Consider the following 19522-nt stretch of genomic DNA (forward strand, 5'->3'; position numbering starts at 1 on the left):
AATAGGAAGCGACCGCTTTTCTCGCTACGATTATGCACTCAAAGAAACAAATGGAGGCAGACATTTAAAAATGAGGGCTCTGGCCCTATTTTTCGATTGTCTGCATACTTATCCAACTGGATCCGACCATGAGTAAACAGACCCGTTTAAAGGCGGCAATGACTTCAATAATTCATTAGTCTTGTGAGTGATTGTACATGACAAAAATATGGGTTGACTTACGGCGTCCCCGATGCACAACAGTTCCACCCGCTCTCTGCTAATGACTGTTGATTTTCTCCGCTCCCGATTCACCAAGCCTAACTCCTGTGGAATGAGAGACAGTGATGAAACCCATGTCATGGCGATTGCAATATCAATACAATAGTACCTGACATTCTTGTGCTTCCTTTAGACATTTTAGTCTTCCTCACCATCCAAGTTTCCCTGTGTGTTTTTCGCTCGTATACCCACCACCACTTTGTCAACCCGTGGTTGGCAACTAATGGGCCGATGGAAGATTTAACGTTGCAAAAAATAAATGATACGTAGGCCTATGAATGTTTCCAAACATTATCATTGAATTGCTGGAAAAACAAAATAATCAACAAACGCTACCAAAGACTTAATAAAAATGCCCCTTTGTAACGTCATGAGGGTGTTAAGTAAGAATTATGCAAGTTTTTGAAAAGTGTGTTTCCAACCACGGCTTAAAGGGTCCATGCGATGAATATTTCTTAGGAACACATTTTTTTGCGACTTTCCACTCCACTTAAAATATATGATGTTTATGTAATGTATTTACACAACAACGAAACATCTAAGAAAAGAAAATTTATAGCCAAAATATCAAAAATGCTAGCAACTTTTTTGTGCTCAAATATCTGTAACAGTGAGGTTTCTGCCCGGAATGACATCACAGTTTTGCTCATGAATATGGAAACTGTATTAGCGTAAACCACAAAAAGGCACCAAAATTACCCTTCAATATGGTAAAACGAAAATTGGAAATGAAGCTAAATGTAAAAAAAGGTGCATTTTCAAGTACATAGTTATAGCATTAAAGGGAATATACAACATTTGCCAAACATTGGAAAACAAAACTACCAAATTTTTACGAAATAGCTTACTAGGATGTTGGTAAATGAAAGTCTAAAACATCCTGTAAAATTATGGCACCTGGTGTGAAGTCATTTTAAAGAAAAGTGGTATTTTGTATAAATTTCCATCGGTGGTCGGCCGACCACCGTTGGAAAAACCTAACTATTTCTCAACTACTGCTCCAAATTTACCATTTTTTCAGTCCAAATTTTGTTTGCTATTTATTACATGTTCATGAACGGGTGCAGGCCAGCTAGACTGGTTTCCTTACCTTACAATTTTCCGGCATCTATTGATTCATTTCATCTTTAGTGGAGTCGGGGAACCAGACTAATTGACAATTTTTGTTATTCTTGGTTTTTCCAGCATTTTCGAACACAAAACTTCAAACTTGGCAGTGTAACAATATTTGATCTCTTATACTAACCCCTCAAATAGTTCATTTCTGGAAATTACAGCAAAATCCAATGAGTACATTGCCTTTAACAAAAATTACATTGCAAGGGCCCTTTAAATTTAGGCCCTTTTGGCAACTTATGCAAAATGGCGCTCAATATTTACAAACGAAAAAAAAATGTCTACGTAATGGAGATCTATGGTTCCTTCAGAGAATTTTGTTAAAAAGATCATCAGCCACCAGAGCCGTTGGATACAGTGATGGGTACGACCACCGTCAAAAACCTTGTCGCAGATAATGCCGATGACAACATTTTGCAGAGTGAATTTCACCGGGACAATCTTGGGGTTAAAATGATTGCATTTACTTCAGTAAATGTGAAAATGTTAAAGGGGAGATACAACATTTGCAAACATCAAAAAACGAAATGATCAAATTACAATGTATATCGAAATACCATACTGAATCGTTAGGGAATGACAGTCTAAAGCATCCTGTAAAATCGTGGCTCCTGATGTGCTGACATTTTCAAGAAAAAGTGTATTTTTCCAATGCTGGTCGGCCGACCAGAGTTGGAAAAAACTGGCTTTTTTCAAAAATTGTTCCTAGTTTTTCATATTTAGCTATTCCGCATTTTCTTTGCAATTGATTACACACCTGTGAAGGGGTACAAGCCTGCTAGACTGATTCTTTGACCTTTCAATTGCCTAAAGTCTACACATTGCTCTGTTTCATCTTAAGTGGGGTCAGGGAACCAGACTACAAGAACATGATTGGTTTTCTATGTTTTTTCCAGCATCTACAAGCCCAAAACGTGAAACAAGTCAGTTGAACAATATTTGCTATAACATACTTATCCTCGAAATTCATTTATTTCTGAAAACTGCTGCAAAAGCAAAATGTTGTACATTCCCTTTAAAGATTAATCGGTTTCAACTTACTCCAAAGGTCTCTCCTCGATTGAGATACACCACCGTCCGTGGGTTGTCACTTCCTTCCTCCAGAACTCGCACCATTACTTAGCAAAAAAAGAGAAGGAAACAAAAGAAGATAGGGCTGTGTTTCATTTAAAAAAAAAAATAAGCTTCAAAGAAACTGCCTGTTGATTCTTCAGTCGAGGTGATTTACGAAATACGAGTTAAACATTAACTAGTGATGCATTTGCTTGAGTATACACCTGTTACACTTTAAACAAATGAAAACGTGAATTGAATTAATTGATAATGGGGAATGAGTGATAATACACACCCGTGTGTGACTACTCATGATGAATTTCAAGCCAGATGTGTCAACAAAGTCAATGGTCGAAAAAATAACAGTAATAAGTAGAAAGTGCAAATCGTTCAGTTTACGAGGTGACTTCCACTCACACGAACGTTGTCAATTAATTAAGCGTTCGTGAACGTTTCCCCATCGTATTATTATGCACTAAAATCGCGAACGCTGGAAACGTTTGAGCGTTGTTCGATTGATGCTGCATCTGCAGAGTCTCCGAGTAAAACAAGATATTGACTTTATTAAGCCTCAGAGAGACTTACATCACTTGAAAGCATGCAACTTGGTGAAATGTTGCTTCGTTGTTAAGTTCTTAATTTATTACGTTCAGATTCTTTTTTCTGAGAGGGTTTCATCAAAAAGGACGCTTAAAGGCATAAATGGTAGTTTTCATACATTTTGTTATTTTCCAATCATAACACCACAATCTAAAGAATGTTCACACCTAACCTGTTGAACTTTCAGTTCAGTAGAAATTACACTTTTCGAGAAAACAGTGCAAAAAAATGCACTGAACTTTTTGAGTCACGAAACACGATTTCGTCCATAGCACTTTTTATTTAGTTAAAAAAACAAAAAACAAAATCAACTGAATGATCTTTGGAAATCAACTATACATTTCTTGAGTTTTTCTAATTGACAGCAAGCCAGACGGAATAATTTCACGTGGTGTTTTACCAGTACGATCTTTAATCCAAGTAAACTTATTGATGATAATTCGGTATTACTTTTGGGATGCATCTATATTGCCTTTAAACTGAGCAGGCCGCTTTACCATTTTGGTGACTCTAGTAAAAGCCAATTCGAGGTACCACATAAAGTGGTTACAGCAAAGAAATTTCTTTTTTTTTTTCTGGAATTGTGATATGATACATATTGGAGAAAGTAAAAAAAAAAAAAACCAATATTTACATCGCAAGGAGCTCTTACTCTTAACAGTGTAAATACATTCGACACGTCAGCGTACCATTTTTGTGTCAGTGGTGTCAAAACAAGAAGCCAAATTTTTAATCAATCAATATAAAAGATCATAAAGCTTACGATTCTGGAGAAGAGAAAAAAATATTCATTTTAGCACACAGCGTTGACATTGTCCAAGTTTTGTCAGTACAGTTTACATGATAAAAAAGGCAATTAGTAAGACACACGTCTGGCTTGGTTTGACGGCTTCATCTGCTATTCGTCAAAACACCCATCACGCTTAAGTTTGTAGAATGTTAACCGGGCATGCAGTTAAATATTAGAACGCTGGAAAGTAAAGACAATATATAGAAATTCCACTAAGTGGCACACTTAAATGTCCCACATGCATTACAATGAGCAATGCCGGGAAAGATTGTTGTTACAGAGCATCCTTGTGTTTTTGGTGGCTGTTTTGTTGCTCCGGACAATTTTAAAATCCGTGTTAATTATCGACATGCCACTGAACTGCGTTCGTCCCGGGGATCTGCGGTGGCACTTTGCTCAACATCAACATGTTATCATTTTCAAGACCGGTTGTCGCTTTTCCAATGTAATATTTGATATTAGACGAGTGAAGTAAATACGATGTTGCGAATTTCACTGTTCTTAGAGCTGTGTAGTTTCTATCTGTGTGAGATTTCTGACGCTGAAGGAGTAGCTGCGACGCGGGAGCCGCATTGCCCGCACCGCGCAGACCTGGCCGCAACACGACGAAAGTTGCCGAGAAACAAACAGTAGACGAATACATTGACGAAACTGTTACACATGCACAGCCACGTGATGGCAAACTGCACCCATCCCGGGATGGGCGTGGCGGTGGCAAAAGCGGCGTACACGTAGAAGATCTGGGAGGGCACCCAGACGAGGGTAAAGACAAGTGTCACGACCAGGAACAGCCGAGTGGTTCGCCTCTCGGTCTTGCGAGGGTTGAATCGGATTCGGCCCACCCATCTCCCTGACATGTCGTCGGGGCAAACCGCTCGTGCCTGCCGTCGCATGATGATACCGATCCGCACCTGCATGAACACCATCGCAGCCAGAGGTATCAAACAGCAGAGGAAAAACACTACAATCTGAAGGGGAAGGTTCAGCTTGGTGAGGTCTAACGTACAGAAGACCCTTTCACTGGAGTAAGCAATGGTGGTCCCGAGAACGAACTCTTCGATCAAGCTGACGGAAACGATGAGCACAGTCGGAATCACTATAGTAAAGACCACCCTCCTAGGAGTGCATAGAGTGCGGTATCTAAGCGGCCTGACTATGGCAATGTACCGCTGAACGTTCAGGAGGATGACGAGCATGGCTGATTCTAAGTACAGCCAGTTGGCCACAAAGCCTTGCGCCACGCAGGCCGGGTAGCCGAACGTCCAGGCGTCCTGTGCCGACGCGACGATGCTCGGTATGACGGTCAGTCCGGTGAGCAGGTCCACTACCGCCAGGGATGTCATCAAGATCCGTGTGCTGCTAGACAGCTCGGTCATCAGGCGGGTCACGGTGATTGACAGGGCGTTGCCGGCCAGGATGAGTGTGGCAACGATGCCGATGAAACATGTCCGGAGAACCAAAATGGCGACGGGGAGACTTGAACCGTCCATCTTGAACCGTCCATGTTATTGCCAGCAGTGAAATTCCCTCAGTTGCTGCATGTACTTGCTGGCTTGTTTAGGTCTCAATCATGTACGAAGTACGCATCTCACAATGTGGAACGATATAGCAATAGTCTAAGAAATCAAGCTACAAAACCAATACAGCTCATACAGATTCCGTATGGGGTTTCGCCTCGTTTGGTTTGGAACGCTGGTGCGCATCATTACTGATGATCCGTTGAACAATATCGAAAGTATGTAAAAGCCTTTCTCTGTTTGCATTTCACTGCACCGACTGCATCCACGATGTTTATGCAGCGGGTAACGAAAACAAGCCAGCAGTTGTATTTCTAGGTCACGTCCATTTAAACCGTGTGAATTTATGTGAATACGGAGCTAACAAGAAGATATGTCCCTTACATCATACATGTCGAGATGGGGTTTTTTTTTTGCGTGGGTCGTTGGATACGAACTTCAGCCACGCGGAGACAACGGCGAAATAACGCGAGGCCGCAATTTCAACTCCCCTGCGAGCGAAATGGCGCGAGGCCGCAATTTCAACTCGCCTGCGAGCGAAATGGCGCGAGGCCGCAATTTCAACTCATGTGCGAGCGAAATGGCGCGAGGCCGCAATTTCAACTCATCTGCGAAGTTGATTGATCAGGTGGAGCACTCAGATCCTTAGCAATTGCTTGATCTTTACCAGTTGATTCTTAACTTGTAACGTGCGTCTCCACTACAAGCTGATTAATTAGGGTTACCATTTAATTGGTTGCCACGGAAATGTTAAAATGAAGCGCTCATTCTTTGTAGACAGAAATCGAGATCCTTTAGAAAAGGTCAGACGACATAACTTCGTGGTACGGTTGTCAAGAGTTGGTGGTCAAACTTCACGTGAAGTACCAAAATGAATATAAAGCACCGTGCGCAGTGGATTATTAAAGCTTTGTACCATTTGGACAACCAAAGAATCCGGTCTTGTATACACTGTCTTCATTTGTGTTTGTTTGCATTGCATCCATTTTGGTGTAGAATCAGGTGCGTAAACAGGTGCAAAATAGAATTCGCGTCCAGACAGGAACGTTGCTAGACCACTTAGAATGGGTGGATTATAATTGCCGACAGAGCATCAGTGCCAAAAGGTAGACTGGATATTTTTCCCGGTCACACGGCCTCCGTAAGATAGGTGTCGCTCTTCATCCAGGCACATTTGTTTTGCCGATTTTTACGACAAAAAAATTAAGGCAAGATTAAGGGGTGTCACAACCCTCACGCCCCCTGTCCAGCGACGCCCGTGCTGTCCCGTTCCAGATTTTGCATTTTTGTAATCCATTTTCGCCATCCCAATTTTGCTTCTATTAGCGTCCCGATTTTGCTTTTAAATATCTAGCCCGTTGCACTCCGCCACTCCGTACCCCCCGGCTACACTACTGAGTGTATAGTGTGGAATTTGGACTCCATTAAAAGCAGATTCTTTGGTTAAATTGCGCATGTCTATCAGTGATGGCCATTAGAACAGTGACATGTCACCTGTGAGGATTAGAATCCATATAAGGTAAATTAAGTGACCGGATTTCATAGGAGTCCGAATCTCATATGACACCGGTTCACGCAGAAATTAAAGATTTACGTTTGCCTGTACGAATTTGTATCTGTTTCACACTATAGTGAACCGTCTTTTCGGCGGAAAAGGGTATGACGTTGCGGCGGGGTTTCTTCCGATCCGTCGATCGGAAAGTCTACAGCCGTTGAAGTGTCTGCATGCACATCATTTTTTTTTCGGAGATGGGTAAGAGGAATGTAAACACCGACTAATGATTCCGTGTATTGTTTTCGAGTGGGCACTTTTCCTTCAATAATGATTAAACTAACACAACTGGAACACTGACATCCTTGCCATGATGCGTTCTCGCCATTTTCACGAACTTCCGTGTGTACCACATGTGTTGGTTTTTCTGGATTACTAAGGAAATAAAATGTGCTTGGCAGGTTTTAAACAAGTACGTTAAAAACCGGCTAGGGGCCTGGACGCTGATAATGGCCCGAGCCGAAGGAGATTTGTTTAATACCGGCCAAGCACATATTTAGTTCGGCCAAAAAGTCCAAACAAGTCAAAAATTCACAAGTGTCCAACGATTTTGCTCACTACTTCATGCTTTGTGGAACACCCCTCTGGCCATGTCTATGGTATGTGCCTCGCGCGCGTAGTGCTAAAAATCTCCTTATATGGAAATTGGCGCGATCGATGTGGCACAGAACGCAGCGGTGTTTAACCGGCGGTTTAAAACCAACCACACGACGGGCTCTCGACCAATAGAAATAGGTAATCTGTCTCAACCGCTTGCCAATATTAACTGACAACATTTATACCTGTTAACGAAAATATTCTCGTTATAAGTTATACAATGTGGTTTTGATGACGTTGAAAATAACAGAGTACATGTATACAGCCTTGGTCGACTAGACATCTCACTTTTGACATCAGACAATAATATCAAGGAACATGAAATGGCTATTTTTTTTGGGGGGGGGACCGGGTTCGACATTCAATCATACTATGGTCGACAAATCTTTCCGTTCTTTCTAATCAAGAACAAATTAAGAGGTTTAGCGTTGACTAATTTTTGCATATTTCTAATCTTGTAGAAACTACGTGATTTTTCTTTTGATGTCGATTAACTAGTACCAAGGAGAGATCTTGGATGTTAAATTTCTTCATCAACATCAAATCTTGTTCATACCTGACCCAGTCATGATGAAGTAGAAGTTGAGAGGCCGGTGTCCCTGCCTGAGGATGACTCTCTGTGCCTGGTACTTCTCGTACCAACCAACCTTGACGATCTCCTGCTGCATCCCGAGAGGGAACTCGGCAAACGTCGGGAAATTTCGCAAGGCGATCAGAGCCTGTAAAATACATCCGCATTGAGAGTCAGCCATTTTTATGACGTCACGATCGGTGGAAGTCGGAGTATTTCGCGAGACGAGCAGAGCACGTATAAATACATATAATGACGCAATTGTTCCATTTTGTGACATCTAAATCGGCAAGAGTAGGAATTTTATCGTTTACATTTTGAAGGAAATATCCAAACGGCTGTGCGTGGCTTTTAATTTTGGGGAACAGACGGAAAGTTTTGCCAGGCCACTTCGGGCTTTGAAAATCGGTGAAAAACTGATTTTGAATTTTGTGGATCAGTTAATTGATTGTATCATACATCGCAACCAAAAAGGAAAACGATTTATACATAAAGCTTTAAACACGACGAAATATCTTTCGACATCAACGAAACTTGAGGTCTGCTAACATGAGAAGACGCAGGGTAAATTCACGACACTGAAACGATACATCATGGCATTAAGGGTTTACAGAAATTATTATAAAAGATGACGAATGTCTATATAGGCCAAGGGGTCGCAATTCCCCTCCGAAATCGTTAAAAGTCATCTTTCTCACCCGATACTCCTCTTTGTCCGTCCTTTGATGTGACGGTAAACTCAAGATCTTTTTGCATTCTGTGGAGATGCCAGCCTGGAACCACAAAAGGAAGAAGTCATATCATAATGGTGTCATCTTTGTGAGCTAGCATCACTTTGGTTCGTTCATGCAGATTGCGTCCTCGTATAATAAAGGAATGAAATCTTGACACGTCATTAACATGTGATGATGATTTTCGAACAATATTGTGGCGCATTATGTAAAAGACAGGCATTTTTGTTACCCTGCAGAGCGGAAAATATACAGCATGGGACATCAATTAAAGAAAAATCACAGGGCTAGCTGGTAGCGCAGATGACCCCCCCCCCGGCAAATCTACCGAACAACGGGGTAAGTTTGGCACACCCTGGGTAACTCTGGCAGACGCCTTACCCCGTACTGCATAATTATTGCGCATTACTACTGACAATGTTACGATAACATTGATTTATACAAGTCATTTCCTAAAGAGAATATTTCCGTTCGTCAAAGGTCATCAATACCATTATTGTTAGGTTTTGTGAATAATATCAATTTCATTCAATCCTGATATCCTGCCAAAGTTGCCCCAATATACGGATAACATTTGGTAGCACACTAGGAACTTTTAAATCTTATTCAAGGAAACGAATTGAATACTTTTGTTACTAGGTTACAGATTAGGGTCCAGGTGCAAAAAAAAGTATACGAGGAAAAACATCAGCTTTTCATGTTCTGGACATGCAATATTAGAGGAAAAAAAAATACCAAAGTTCCCCCAGGTGATGGGGCACTGTTCTTTCGTTCGCATGACATGTACGAACTACCAGCTTTCATTAAATAAGAAGCCTCTTCTTAAGATTTTTTTTAATTTTTATCCTCATGCACATCCACTTTTGCGTGTAAAATGTATCCCAAAACACGCCTTTTTTTTAATATTGCTCTATCGTTCACTCAAGCCTCCCCATGTCCCCCAAATTGGACTTGGGACGACAAGTCGACAACCTATATTCCTTCGACCAAACAGGTCGGGGACCAGCTGTTAACACAATGAACGAGTCCTTGTTTGCTTTCATGGAGGAGGTTTACCTCTTTGTGGGCCCTGAAGTACCTGACGTCAAACAGCAATTCATCCTCCTCGCCATCCTTGAAGTATTGGCCTCGATGAGAGCGCCCGCTGTCGTCGACACTTGAAGAAAAAAAGAGCCAAATTATGTAAAAGCTTACAGTTTCAGTTTTAGTGGATGTGTTTTTGTCTGCATTATTTCAACAACAAAATTTCAGCAATTTGCGGCTGAAATATTCAAATCATTTTGGTACAGCGAATTTGTGAGAAACTACAGTTGTATGTCGAGTAAGTTTAACATTAGAAAGAAATGTTAAATGTATTTGAATTTCGTATCGCGAAGCCTGAGGTGTGAAGAGGCGTTTTCCACCGTCTTTTTGCAGATCTCTGTTTGAGGGAAATAACATTTTGAATTGTATGATCATATTAACTCTGACGGTTACCTCAAAAAGTGATTTTTGCACAGCCTGATTATAAAGATGACCAGACGAGAATAACTTTTGAACTTCAGGAGTAGCTTCTTCTGTTAAATCAAAGAACAAAGCAAATATCAGTATGATGATAAATACAATCTATTTTGTTCCTGGATCTTCTACCTTAAGCAGGCAAAAATCGCTCGCGCCGTGAAAATTTAGCCCAGCATTGTGCAGTGAGCTAGGGCGGATTGGGGGGGGGGGGGAATTCGATCCTAGATGCTCTGTGGTGCGATCTGAGGCAATTTCTGATCACTTTAACCAATTTGTTTTAGGGAAAGGCGATGCTGTAAGCAGTGCCTGCCTTTATTGCGACGGCACTTACAAAAACAAAATTGGGTTCTTTTTTTGGGGGGGGGCATGGCCCCCGTTGGCCCCGTTGGCCCCCGGATCCGCCCTTGGCAGTGAGGCCCAATTAACTTGTCACAAGACCTCAAGCAGTGTACCACACGTTATAAGGTTCTTAAATTAAATTTCGAGACTTTAACAAAGTAAACCTTCTACACTGAGACAAAGTAAGGAACAAAATTAATGATTTTTTTAAATTTGAAATCAAATTTGTCGTGACTGACGGCGGGCTTCGGCCCCTTAGAATACTATCAAAAATATTAATATGGAACATAAATACCATTCGACAAATATTAGAAGTCATAGCTAGATATATGCTTCCCGGTCTTTTTGAGAATCCAAATCGGCTAAACTAAGACTCACATTGATTAATCTAGAACTTTTCAATCTACATGTATTAAGGCAAGCTTCAATTATTAAAAGACTAAGTAAAAGTAAAGTTTCAATGTAAACCTACCCTTCGAATTTTCCTAGCTTGTTGGAGTCGAGTCCTGAACGTACTGGTCAAGTTGCCAGCGGCTAGGAAGCCGCCCTTGGTCTCCAAACCTGCATGATGGGTTTGAGAACCTCGAGACCCCCCGTCAGGAATCGACCCGGCCCGTCCACTATGAGATGAAGCTCGTCTTGCGTTCCGTATGCCCAGGGAGGTCTGCATGGCAGACTCCTCGGTCCTCTCCTCAAGAATGTCCGGTACCGAGAGGTTTTTCCTCTTGCGGGTTCTTTTCTCGAACGTAGCCGCGTCTCCTGCGTCTAAGACCGAGAGGCTGCCCCTCCGTGCACGCTGATGTTGATGATGAGCGGTCCCTAGCCCTTCAGCCTCGTTAATCCCAGGTATTGGGTCGCTCCTCCGGCGACGGGTTGCATCTAGGCTACCTCGGCGACGGGATTCGAACCGCTCGGACACCGTGCTGTTGGCGGCCAGGAGCCGCAAGGAGGCCAGCATGCTGTTTCGGCGGGACCCCGGCTGGAATCTCTCCAGGTCCAGACCCGAGTCGGTGGACGCCAGGCTGCTGTTCGGATGCTGTTGCTTGAGGTTGCTTGCGACTTCAGGTACCGTTAGAGAAGCCATGGTCTCTGTCCGTTGCTTTCACACTCCGACCCAAAGATTCACTTTTAGGGCCTACAACACACACATCACAACCAAAAGAAATCTACCCAGCATCATACGCTATATATCCAACATACATGTCCTTGCTTGAAGTTTCATTTTTCCAGCCCGTGGTGAAATATCATCGGTTTTGTTTCCAGAGTTACCTGCTGTGTGTACACAATAAATCCCTCCCTCCAATAGCTTTACAAGTCTCCGTTTCTTCCTAAGCCAATGCTACCGATCTCCGTTCACACAGGCCTGTATAAACACAGGAATGTTGTCCCAAAGTTTTCTTGGTTGGCTCTTCGGCTGTGTTGCTCCAGCCGGTAGTGTTTACGTAGGTAAGGGGAGGACAAAAAGAACGAGGGAATACATCCTGTGAGCAAAGAAAGAAAACGGGTCGGGAGGATTGTTGAGTGGCCTTAGACAACTACTAAGATTTCAACAGCTGTGAAACCAGAGCGTCTGGGCCCTCTGGGGAAAGGGATGGTGGGGTTCGGGCAACAAAAGACGAAAACAATTTGGAGCCATGTTTGTACATATTTGTTTTCACTGCACACGGGTTGGAATACTCAGTTACACTTTCAAATTCGTATAGGATCTATATACTCGTAAATAATCCGATAACAGTTTAACTTGTGTTTCGAGTTGTAAAACATTTCAACACCTACATGTAATTGTAGGTCCCTACACACTATTTTTCACGTTTTAATTAATATTCGACATAACTTACATTAATGGATGTCGGTGACAAGTTAAGACATGGTACAGAGGCCTATTGGTACCATCAAGTATTATTATTATAAGTTTAAATAAAAATGACTTTTGGGTTCAAGTCTTTCCTGATTTAAGTTATTCCTGATTCCGCAAATGGAAAATCTAAACATTACTATGACCAAAACATGAAAAAAAACGCGGATACAAAAAAGTGTTTAATTTCTACGCACCGTTTTTATAGTGTTTCTGAGGGAAGTAAGTGTGGGGGCTTTATTGATTTAATTACAAACAACTGATCCGATTTTTGGTCCATTTTCATTTTCCCAAATCCCAAAGACTTCCGAGTAAGCACAACTACCGTTTCAGAAATTTCCATAAATGTTGCCAAACCTTTTTAGAAACCCAAGTTTTCCAGTGACTGATTCTTGATAAGTCAACCCTCAAGGGAACAGGTTCAAAAATTTGAGTTAAGCAGGGTTGTATATCATTGTTGTATACTTAAGGCAATTGGTTGTTTAACTTATTGGTTTGAGTTGTAAGAGTTTGACTCGCTGAGATTTCACGGTATTGTCACTTTTTTAAAGTACATATTCAATATACAGAAACATGTGGACTGGAAATCCGGTAGGGAAACTTTCCGCCACGCAGGGTCTCGGATAGAGAACAATTTTGATGCGTATAACAATCATTGCATTTTTACAGATTCCAAATTGCTGCATTTAGTAATGTCTGCTCTGAAGTACCTGCGTTTTAAATCTGGGTTAATTTCGAAAAATAAGTGAAATATATTGGCCAAATGGGTAAAAATGGGTTTCGATTAATAGGCAAATGTATATTGACATTCACAATTCTCTGAAATCAGACCGGGCGATCATTAAAGTCTTTAACATTTATTTTAAAATCTAAATGTATTTCAAAACATAGGAGGTTCCGTGGTATATAATTTATTCAACCAATATATTCCCCAACTCTCGAAAAAGAAAACGATATCTGACAAAACAATGACGGGCATTTTTGGACAATGTAAAAACAAAATTTAAAAAAAAATCTCGAATTGATAATGCATTTGACATTACATTTAGGATATACTCTACTTATAATTATTTTGCTGTCAGTCTAAATAATATGCAGAAAACTACAGAGAGACTGCCGTTCCACGAGACCTTGAAATGAAATCTCGCTCATTTGTATGTGTTTCCCCTCAGACAATTTGAGTGAAAGAATTATATGTATTTCCGTACTCTATAAAACACGCCACTCAGTTCTTGAAATTCGATTTCGTCTTTTAAAGGCTTCGTTATTGTGTTTTTACAAAAGGAAGGTTGTGTGTCACGTGATCACTTTTATCCTGACAAAGACAAGCTCTTCAAGAAAATCGATATTTTGACCTTGACGTTCATCTACACAATGCAGCCTGGCCACAAGTCTCCTCCTGAAATTGCTGAATGCAAAGCATAAAGGCTCTCTACAATATACAATTTTTGTTTTGACATCATAAGCTTTTTTTCATTCACTAGAAAGTCGTGCTGATCAAATGAGGCATTTTTATAATCAAACCTAGTGAAAAATTGTGAAATTTGACACAATCTTTCACTCTTAAATCCGGCAATGATGTAAGCAGTATTTGGCCGGCGACGACATCCCAGCCACTGAGAATTTTATATATGGAAAGTGATTATTTTCTAAGTTTCGAGTAATCGTTGAAATCAAAGTTACCTCGCAGTGATTATTTCGCATGCATTTATCGTTCCTTCAGGATTGAAAAGCTTTTTATAAATTTTGATTTACACAGTAAGAATATTAAAGGCATCATTTGCATTTACCCCCAAAGTAACTACCGAATTATCACAAAGCTTGAAGATCGTATAATAACCGTGAAGTTATTTTCGTCTGGCTTGCTGTCATTTAGAAGAAATCAAGAAACGTGACTTTCCAACGATCAGTCAATTGACTGATTTTTGGAACTAATAAAGGCAGCCACTGACAAAACCGTGTTTCGTTATCAAAAGGCTGTGTGTGGATATTCTCCGTTTCCTCGAAAACCGTCTCCACTGAGCTGAAACTTCACCAAATTAGGTTTTGAACATTCTTCTTTTTTCTTCTGGATTTTCAGTGGTGTATATTGGAAACGAACAACATGCAGGAGATGCGAATGACCCTATGCCTTTTACGCACCAAAATGCATGGAAGCAACATTTCGAAGCTAAATATGATGAAAGTATACCGTCCGTTCACTCCGTTGGCACGCACAGTTCCTTCATACTAATCTGGACCTGAACATAACGTGCATGCGGGCCGCTGTCAGTTCCGGTAAATGAAGGAAATTCAATTTAAACTGCTGTCACAACATAACAAACATGACATCACGGTATGATGTATGGACATCTTCATATGACAGGATATAAGCGGATACGATCTCGGAAGAAAGCTAACAGTTACATAAATGTAACGATAAAGATCGAGTGACCCAGCTCCTACTAAGCTGGTTTTCTACCCACAAAGAGCTTGATTCCGAGATCCTAACCGTGCACCAGTGACGCGCGTGATTTGTGAGTTTTGAAGTCAAGTTGTGACCGGGGGTGAGTGCAGCTCAGCCCGGGAGAGGCAGTGCAACGTGCGAGTTTCCCCGCAGCAAGACGTACGAGACACAGGCAGAAACCACAGCATGGCCGTTCGAATGAGTGCACCAAGACACCTACTCGTCATTGCATTACTTTCGTGCGGATTTACTCGTAAGTATAGCGATTTGTTTTCGAATATTGGCAATACTTGGTTTTGCCGTTTGTTCCCTTTCGTGTCGGGCATTGAGATTTTCAGTCGCCATGTGTGGCTCTCAACCTTGGCATAGGCCCCGGTCTTGTTTACATAACTGATCCGTGCGTGCAAGACGCATTCACGAGTCACCCACATCAAATGTGGAAGTTGCTCGAAAAATACATTGTTTATAAGTAATTGCATTACCTCTCATTTTTTCATCTTGTCACGGATCATTCATGCCAGATGTAAATAGGGAGCATTACCGGGGTCGATGTATGTCATCTTACTGTAGGCTGACGACTCTGAGTAATAAGAACACGTGTTTTTACCCATCATGAGGGCGGAGCGTTAAAGAGATATATAGAATCATTTGCATTTATCCCAAAAGAAACCTACCGAATTATTATCAAAAGCTTACTTATCGTTCAGGTACAAAACACCCTGTGAAATTATTCCATCTGACTCGCTGTCATTTTAGGAGGAATCAGAAATTGTGGGTGATTTCCAACGATCATTCAATAGACTTGTTTTTGGAAAAAGAATGCTATACAGTATTAGCGTGTTTCGTGATAAAAAGGTTGTGCGTAGTTTTTCACTGTTGTAGTTTTTCACTGTTTTTTTTTCAAAAAGTGTGATACATGTATATACGGAGCTGAAACTTCAACAGTTAGGGTTGGAACATTCTTCTCGGATTGGAAACATCAGTGGCGTAACAGTTGGGGAGGAGGCACGTGGGGTCACACATTTTTCAAGGGAGAACTGGAGGCAATTGTGTGTGTGTGTGTGGGGGGGTGGCACGGGGAGACATACATCCGCCGGGGGGGGGGGGCGTCGTGCCCCACCCCGTCTCCCCCCCCCCCCAGTTACGCCACTGAAAACACAATGTATGAAAAGCACATACATAGCCTTTAAATGTAACTTTGCATAATGCCTAGGCCTACCGTAGCATTCCAAAACAGTCGAAAACAAAATCCAACGGCGCCTCAGTTCCCGTCGTTTTATGCCATCGGTAAAGATGATCCGTGATCAGATTGTGTGACGACTTTAGGTACAGTTTCAGAGCCTCGTTTCGTTTCCCTCTTCTGTAGCACGAAATTCATAGTTTCGATTCGCCATTCCAAAACATTAGTCGGACTTTGGTTCCAAGCAATGCATGTCACAATTAAGCTCCGAAACACACCAGTAGGCCTACAATATTATTTTCGTCGTATTGATCTTGGAGCTTTTCGAAAGAGTTACGTAACAACTGGAGTTTTAAGATATGGATCGAGTTTGGGATTTAACGGAGATAACATGGAAATCATTTGAGGATTTTCCGACTTATCACACTTAAGCCGTTTGATATTAATCACTAAGGGTTATGCTGTTTTAAAAATATATATATTCAAAAAATTAGGTTTTGATGATGACCACTAATATTATTTGATTAATTTTGATGACAAATTTGATTCTTATGTCTATAGTTGAATAAACCATAATGAAGAGAAAATTTGGGTATCACTAAAACAAAGTAAAGATGATTCGTTTGGTGTTCAAATTTAAATTCTTTGCATAAAAATATGTAAACGTTTCTATTTGAAATGTAGGATTTTAGATGACAGTTAATAGGAGGGGGGGGGGTATTTATTCACCATCGCAAGCGATCGTATCCTTGTATTATATTTAACTTATGCCAATCACTTGCTATGTTTTCAAAATGCCGGTTTGGATATAGAGGCGGCCGCATTTACTTGAGCCAAATTCCCGCCCAAGTTTTTATTATATGCCTAGTCTGACTTGCGACCTCTTACATGTTCGCGCCAGAAATTGTTGTCACATTTCTCTCAGTTTATTGAGCGATTAGATTTTAACGTCTTTTATCACCGGTTTTCCACTATTTATATCCACCGTGAACTGTGAACTCAAACTGACGAATTGAGTGAAGACGCTGAAATTAAAGGCGGGGATCGGTTGACGCGCATGGGGCCGTTTGACCATGCTCAACCTACCCGATCTGAGTTTACCCCTTGATGCAACACGCATGCGCCCCGGCGGTTGATGGTCACACTGAGCAATTGTGCCCATGTCAATTTCCCGGCACAGAGTAACTCTAGCACGACTGCATATTATGTGAGTCCGTTGTAATATAAAGTATATTGTGCCAAACCTCCTCGGGCAATTTTGATCACAGGCCAGACACCGTTGATGGATTCTACCACCCGTTGTTGTTGATCTATATTGTGGCGAAATCTTTACGCCAATTTGGCTGCCAGATATTTTGCTTTTTGGGTCTCGGTGATGACAGCTCCACTGCAATTGGCCGTCAAGGTTCGCTATCACCTTGACAAACTCAATTGAAATTCCACTTTTTTTCCCAAAATACCATGATTGACTTCAGGGGATTGAGTTCAGTTCACTCGTTTTATGAAGTCCCTCTGTGGTCACTGCCAGGCCAGATTGAGTAAAACAATAAGTTTTGGACATATTTCAACTGTGCATGTGCACATTTCTAGGTAAAAGCCTATTATGTTAGGACTACGGACTGGGGTGGCTTAAACAAGAACACGAGTAGTAAAAACGACTGTTTTTATATCGAAGCTGTAGTGCACTCATTCCTTTCTCTCAAAGGGTTCGTGTACAGAACATAAGAGAAAATTAGACTTAAGTGCGCCCTCCCATCCCCACCCCACCTCCCGCTTTTCGAATTTTCAATGGCCGGCTGCTTTTTGGTCGGCCGGTGGTTTCCCCCACCCCCCAACTTTCAAAGTGTTCCGCCATCGCTGATTACGGAAGCCCCTGAGTGTCAGATATTTTAAAGTAAGAAGCCAGATTGTAACGGACACAAAATAGCCTTCCGTGTCCATTTTGGGCAATTGAAACCAAATCTACGATCTTCCCTCCCTGGGGAAGACACTCCACCCCTATTTGCCTCTCTTCATCCAGGAATATGAATGGGCAACGGCGGATCCAGGGGGCAGGGGCAGATCCAAGAATTTTCGCAGGGGGGCGGGGTTCATCAGCAAAACATTGTGAAATGTAGACAGGGTTTTTTCTCTGGACAATTGGCCTCCGAAAATCAATAGGTGGGGGGGGGGGGGGGGGGGGGGGACGGGGTCGTACTATTATTTCAATGGGAGCGCTCTTCAAATCCGACGATTATTAACACTATATTACAGAATAGTGTACAAATACCCCTAAACAAGCTGGTTCTGTCCGTATTGTGGGCACAGGCGGACATTCTTACCAGTTTTATTTTTGGGGTGTCAGAGCGGGGGGGGGGGGGGGGGCTGGTTTCGCAATATTTTGAAGGAATTTCTATGAAAAAAAATTGACAGAGCTGGGTTTTTTTACACCCCCCCCCCGGATCCGCGCTTGGGGGCAACGGGGGCCAAGCGCCCCTCCCTTTTTTAAGTGACGTCGCAAAAAAGGCAGCCACTGCCTATACACCACCATCTGAAAATAAATTGGTTAAAGTGGTCATCAAATTGCCTCAGATCGCACAACAGAGCATCTAGAATCCAAAGGATTTTCCGGGGCCCTTATAATAAGCGGGTCCCGAACATTAACCCCACGCTGTAAATTTGAACACAATTTTGTTAGCCCCCCTAAAAACTGCTTTCTGGATCCGTCCTATATCGGCAAAGGCTGGCCTGCGATAGATTGACGCCCCATGCAGGGGAGAATATTCTCAGTCATTTCGTGGCAGGGAAACTAGAGATTGTCAATGGTGTGATGCATGTTATGATGACTCGAGACCAGACTTAACTTTGGGGCGTGTACGCAATGAAACCAAATGTGGTATTTTAAGAGTCAAAATGTCGGCAACACCTCAGCTTAAAAAAGGTCTATTATGAGAAAGAGGACGCCAGTTATTCTTACAAATTGAGGTGTTTGTGTTATAAAAAAGGGAGTTGGCGTTTACGGCCCACTAGTTTTTCACTATTAAGTCGACAAACTGTTAGGCCTACCCCAATAGTTTATAATAAAACGCCGAAAATCCAATCAATATAAACGTGTCCTCGCATGACATGCCAGTTAATTTCGTCGGCGGGGTGCCCCATATCTCGCACTATTCGGCTAGTTTTGCAGTCCAAACATCGTCAACTTCATCTACGTGAAGGTCAAAATGACACGGTCTGGGGGCAAGTTCGTTGTCACCGCAAATCCGTCACCCTGAGTCACCCAGTAACTGTGGAGACGCCGAGTACCGAAATAAAATTAGTCATAAAAACATCGGACTTGGGTTTGTAAAGAAGTCTATACAAGGATACAAAACCCCTACCAGGTCATAATGTTAAACGCCAACGATGAATGACCAAAAGTAGAGTATCCTCAAC

At 41.8% G+C, this 19522-nt stretch overlaps 3 protein-coding genes across 3 annotated transcripts in view; 1 reads left to right on the forward strand and 2 right to left on the reverse strand.

Moving 5' to 3' along the window:
• On the reverse strand, nucleotides 1-16397 carry LOC119738141. Its single transcript, XM_038212885.1, has 9 exons — nucleotides 16148-16397; nucleotides 15411-15508; nucleotides 11100-12108; nucleotides 10265-10344; nucleotides 9845-9944; nucleotides 8756-8830; nucleotides 8043-8205; nucleotides 2419-2495; nucleotides 1-306 (listed from the first exon to the last, which is right to left on the reverse strand). The coding sequence occupies exons 3-9, from the start codon at nucleotides 11709-11711 to the stop codon at nucleotides 109-111; spliced, it is 1305 nt and encodes a 434-aa protein (XP_038068813.1). The 5' UTR covers nucleotides 11712-12108; nucleotides 15411-15508; nucleotides 16148-16397; the 3' UTR covers nucleotides 1-108.
• Nucleotides 4029-5864, reverse strand: LOC119738142 (histamine H2 receptor-like). Its single transcript, XM_038212886.1, has one exon. It carries the CDS (start codon nucleotides 5308-5310, stop codon nucleotides 4339-4341), a length of 972 nt encoding a protein of 323 aa, XP_038068814.1. The 5' UTR covers nucleotides 5311-5864; the 3' UTR covers nucleotides 4029-4338.
• Nucleotides 14739-19522, forward strand: part of LOC119738143 (superoxide dismutase [Cu-Zn]-like) — a 13835-nt gene continuing 9051 nt past the window's right edge. Inside the window, exon 1 of the mRNA XM_038212888.1 lies at nucleotides 14739-15181. Within this exon, the coding sequence (XP_038068816.1) occupies nucleotides 15115-15181 (67 nt within the window). The 5' untranslated portion in view covers nucleotides 14739-15114. The remainder of the gene's footprint in view (nucleotides 15182-19522) is intronic.

This window comes from Patiria miniata, unplaced genomic scaffold (genome assembly GCF_015706575.1).
Source record: "Patiria miniata isolate m_02_andy unplaced genomic scaffold, ASM1570657v1 HiC_scaffold_3, whole genome shotgun sequence".
Lineage (NCBI taxonomy): Eukaryota > Metazoa > Echinodermata > Asteroidea > Valvatida > Asterinidae > Patiria > Patiria miniata.

Excerpts from the sequence above, each read along its gene's own strand:
- LOC119738141 (XM_038212885.1), bottom strand. The coding sequence starts at position 11,711 with ATGGCTTCTCTAACGGTACCTGAAGTCGCAAGCAACCTCAAGCAACAG. Across the intron at positions 10,345-11,099 it reads AAGCTAGGAAAATTCGAAGG|AAGAAGCTACTCCTGAAGTT; the intron begins GTAGGTTTACAT and ends TTGATTTAACAG. Across the intron at positions 2,496-8,042 it reads CTTCATCATGACTGGGTCAG|TAATGGTGCGAGTTCTGGAG; the intron begins GTATGAACAAGA and ends TTTTTTGCTAAG.
- LOC119738142 (XM_038212886.1), bottom strand. The coding sequence starts at position 5,310 with ATGGACGGTTCAAGTCTCCCCGTCGCCATTTTGGTTCTCCGGACATGT.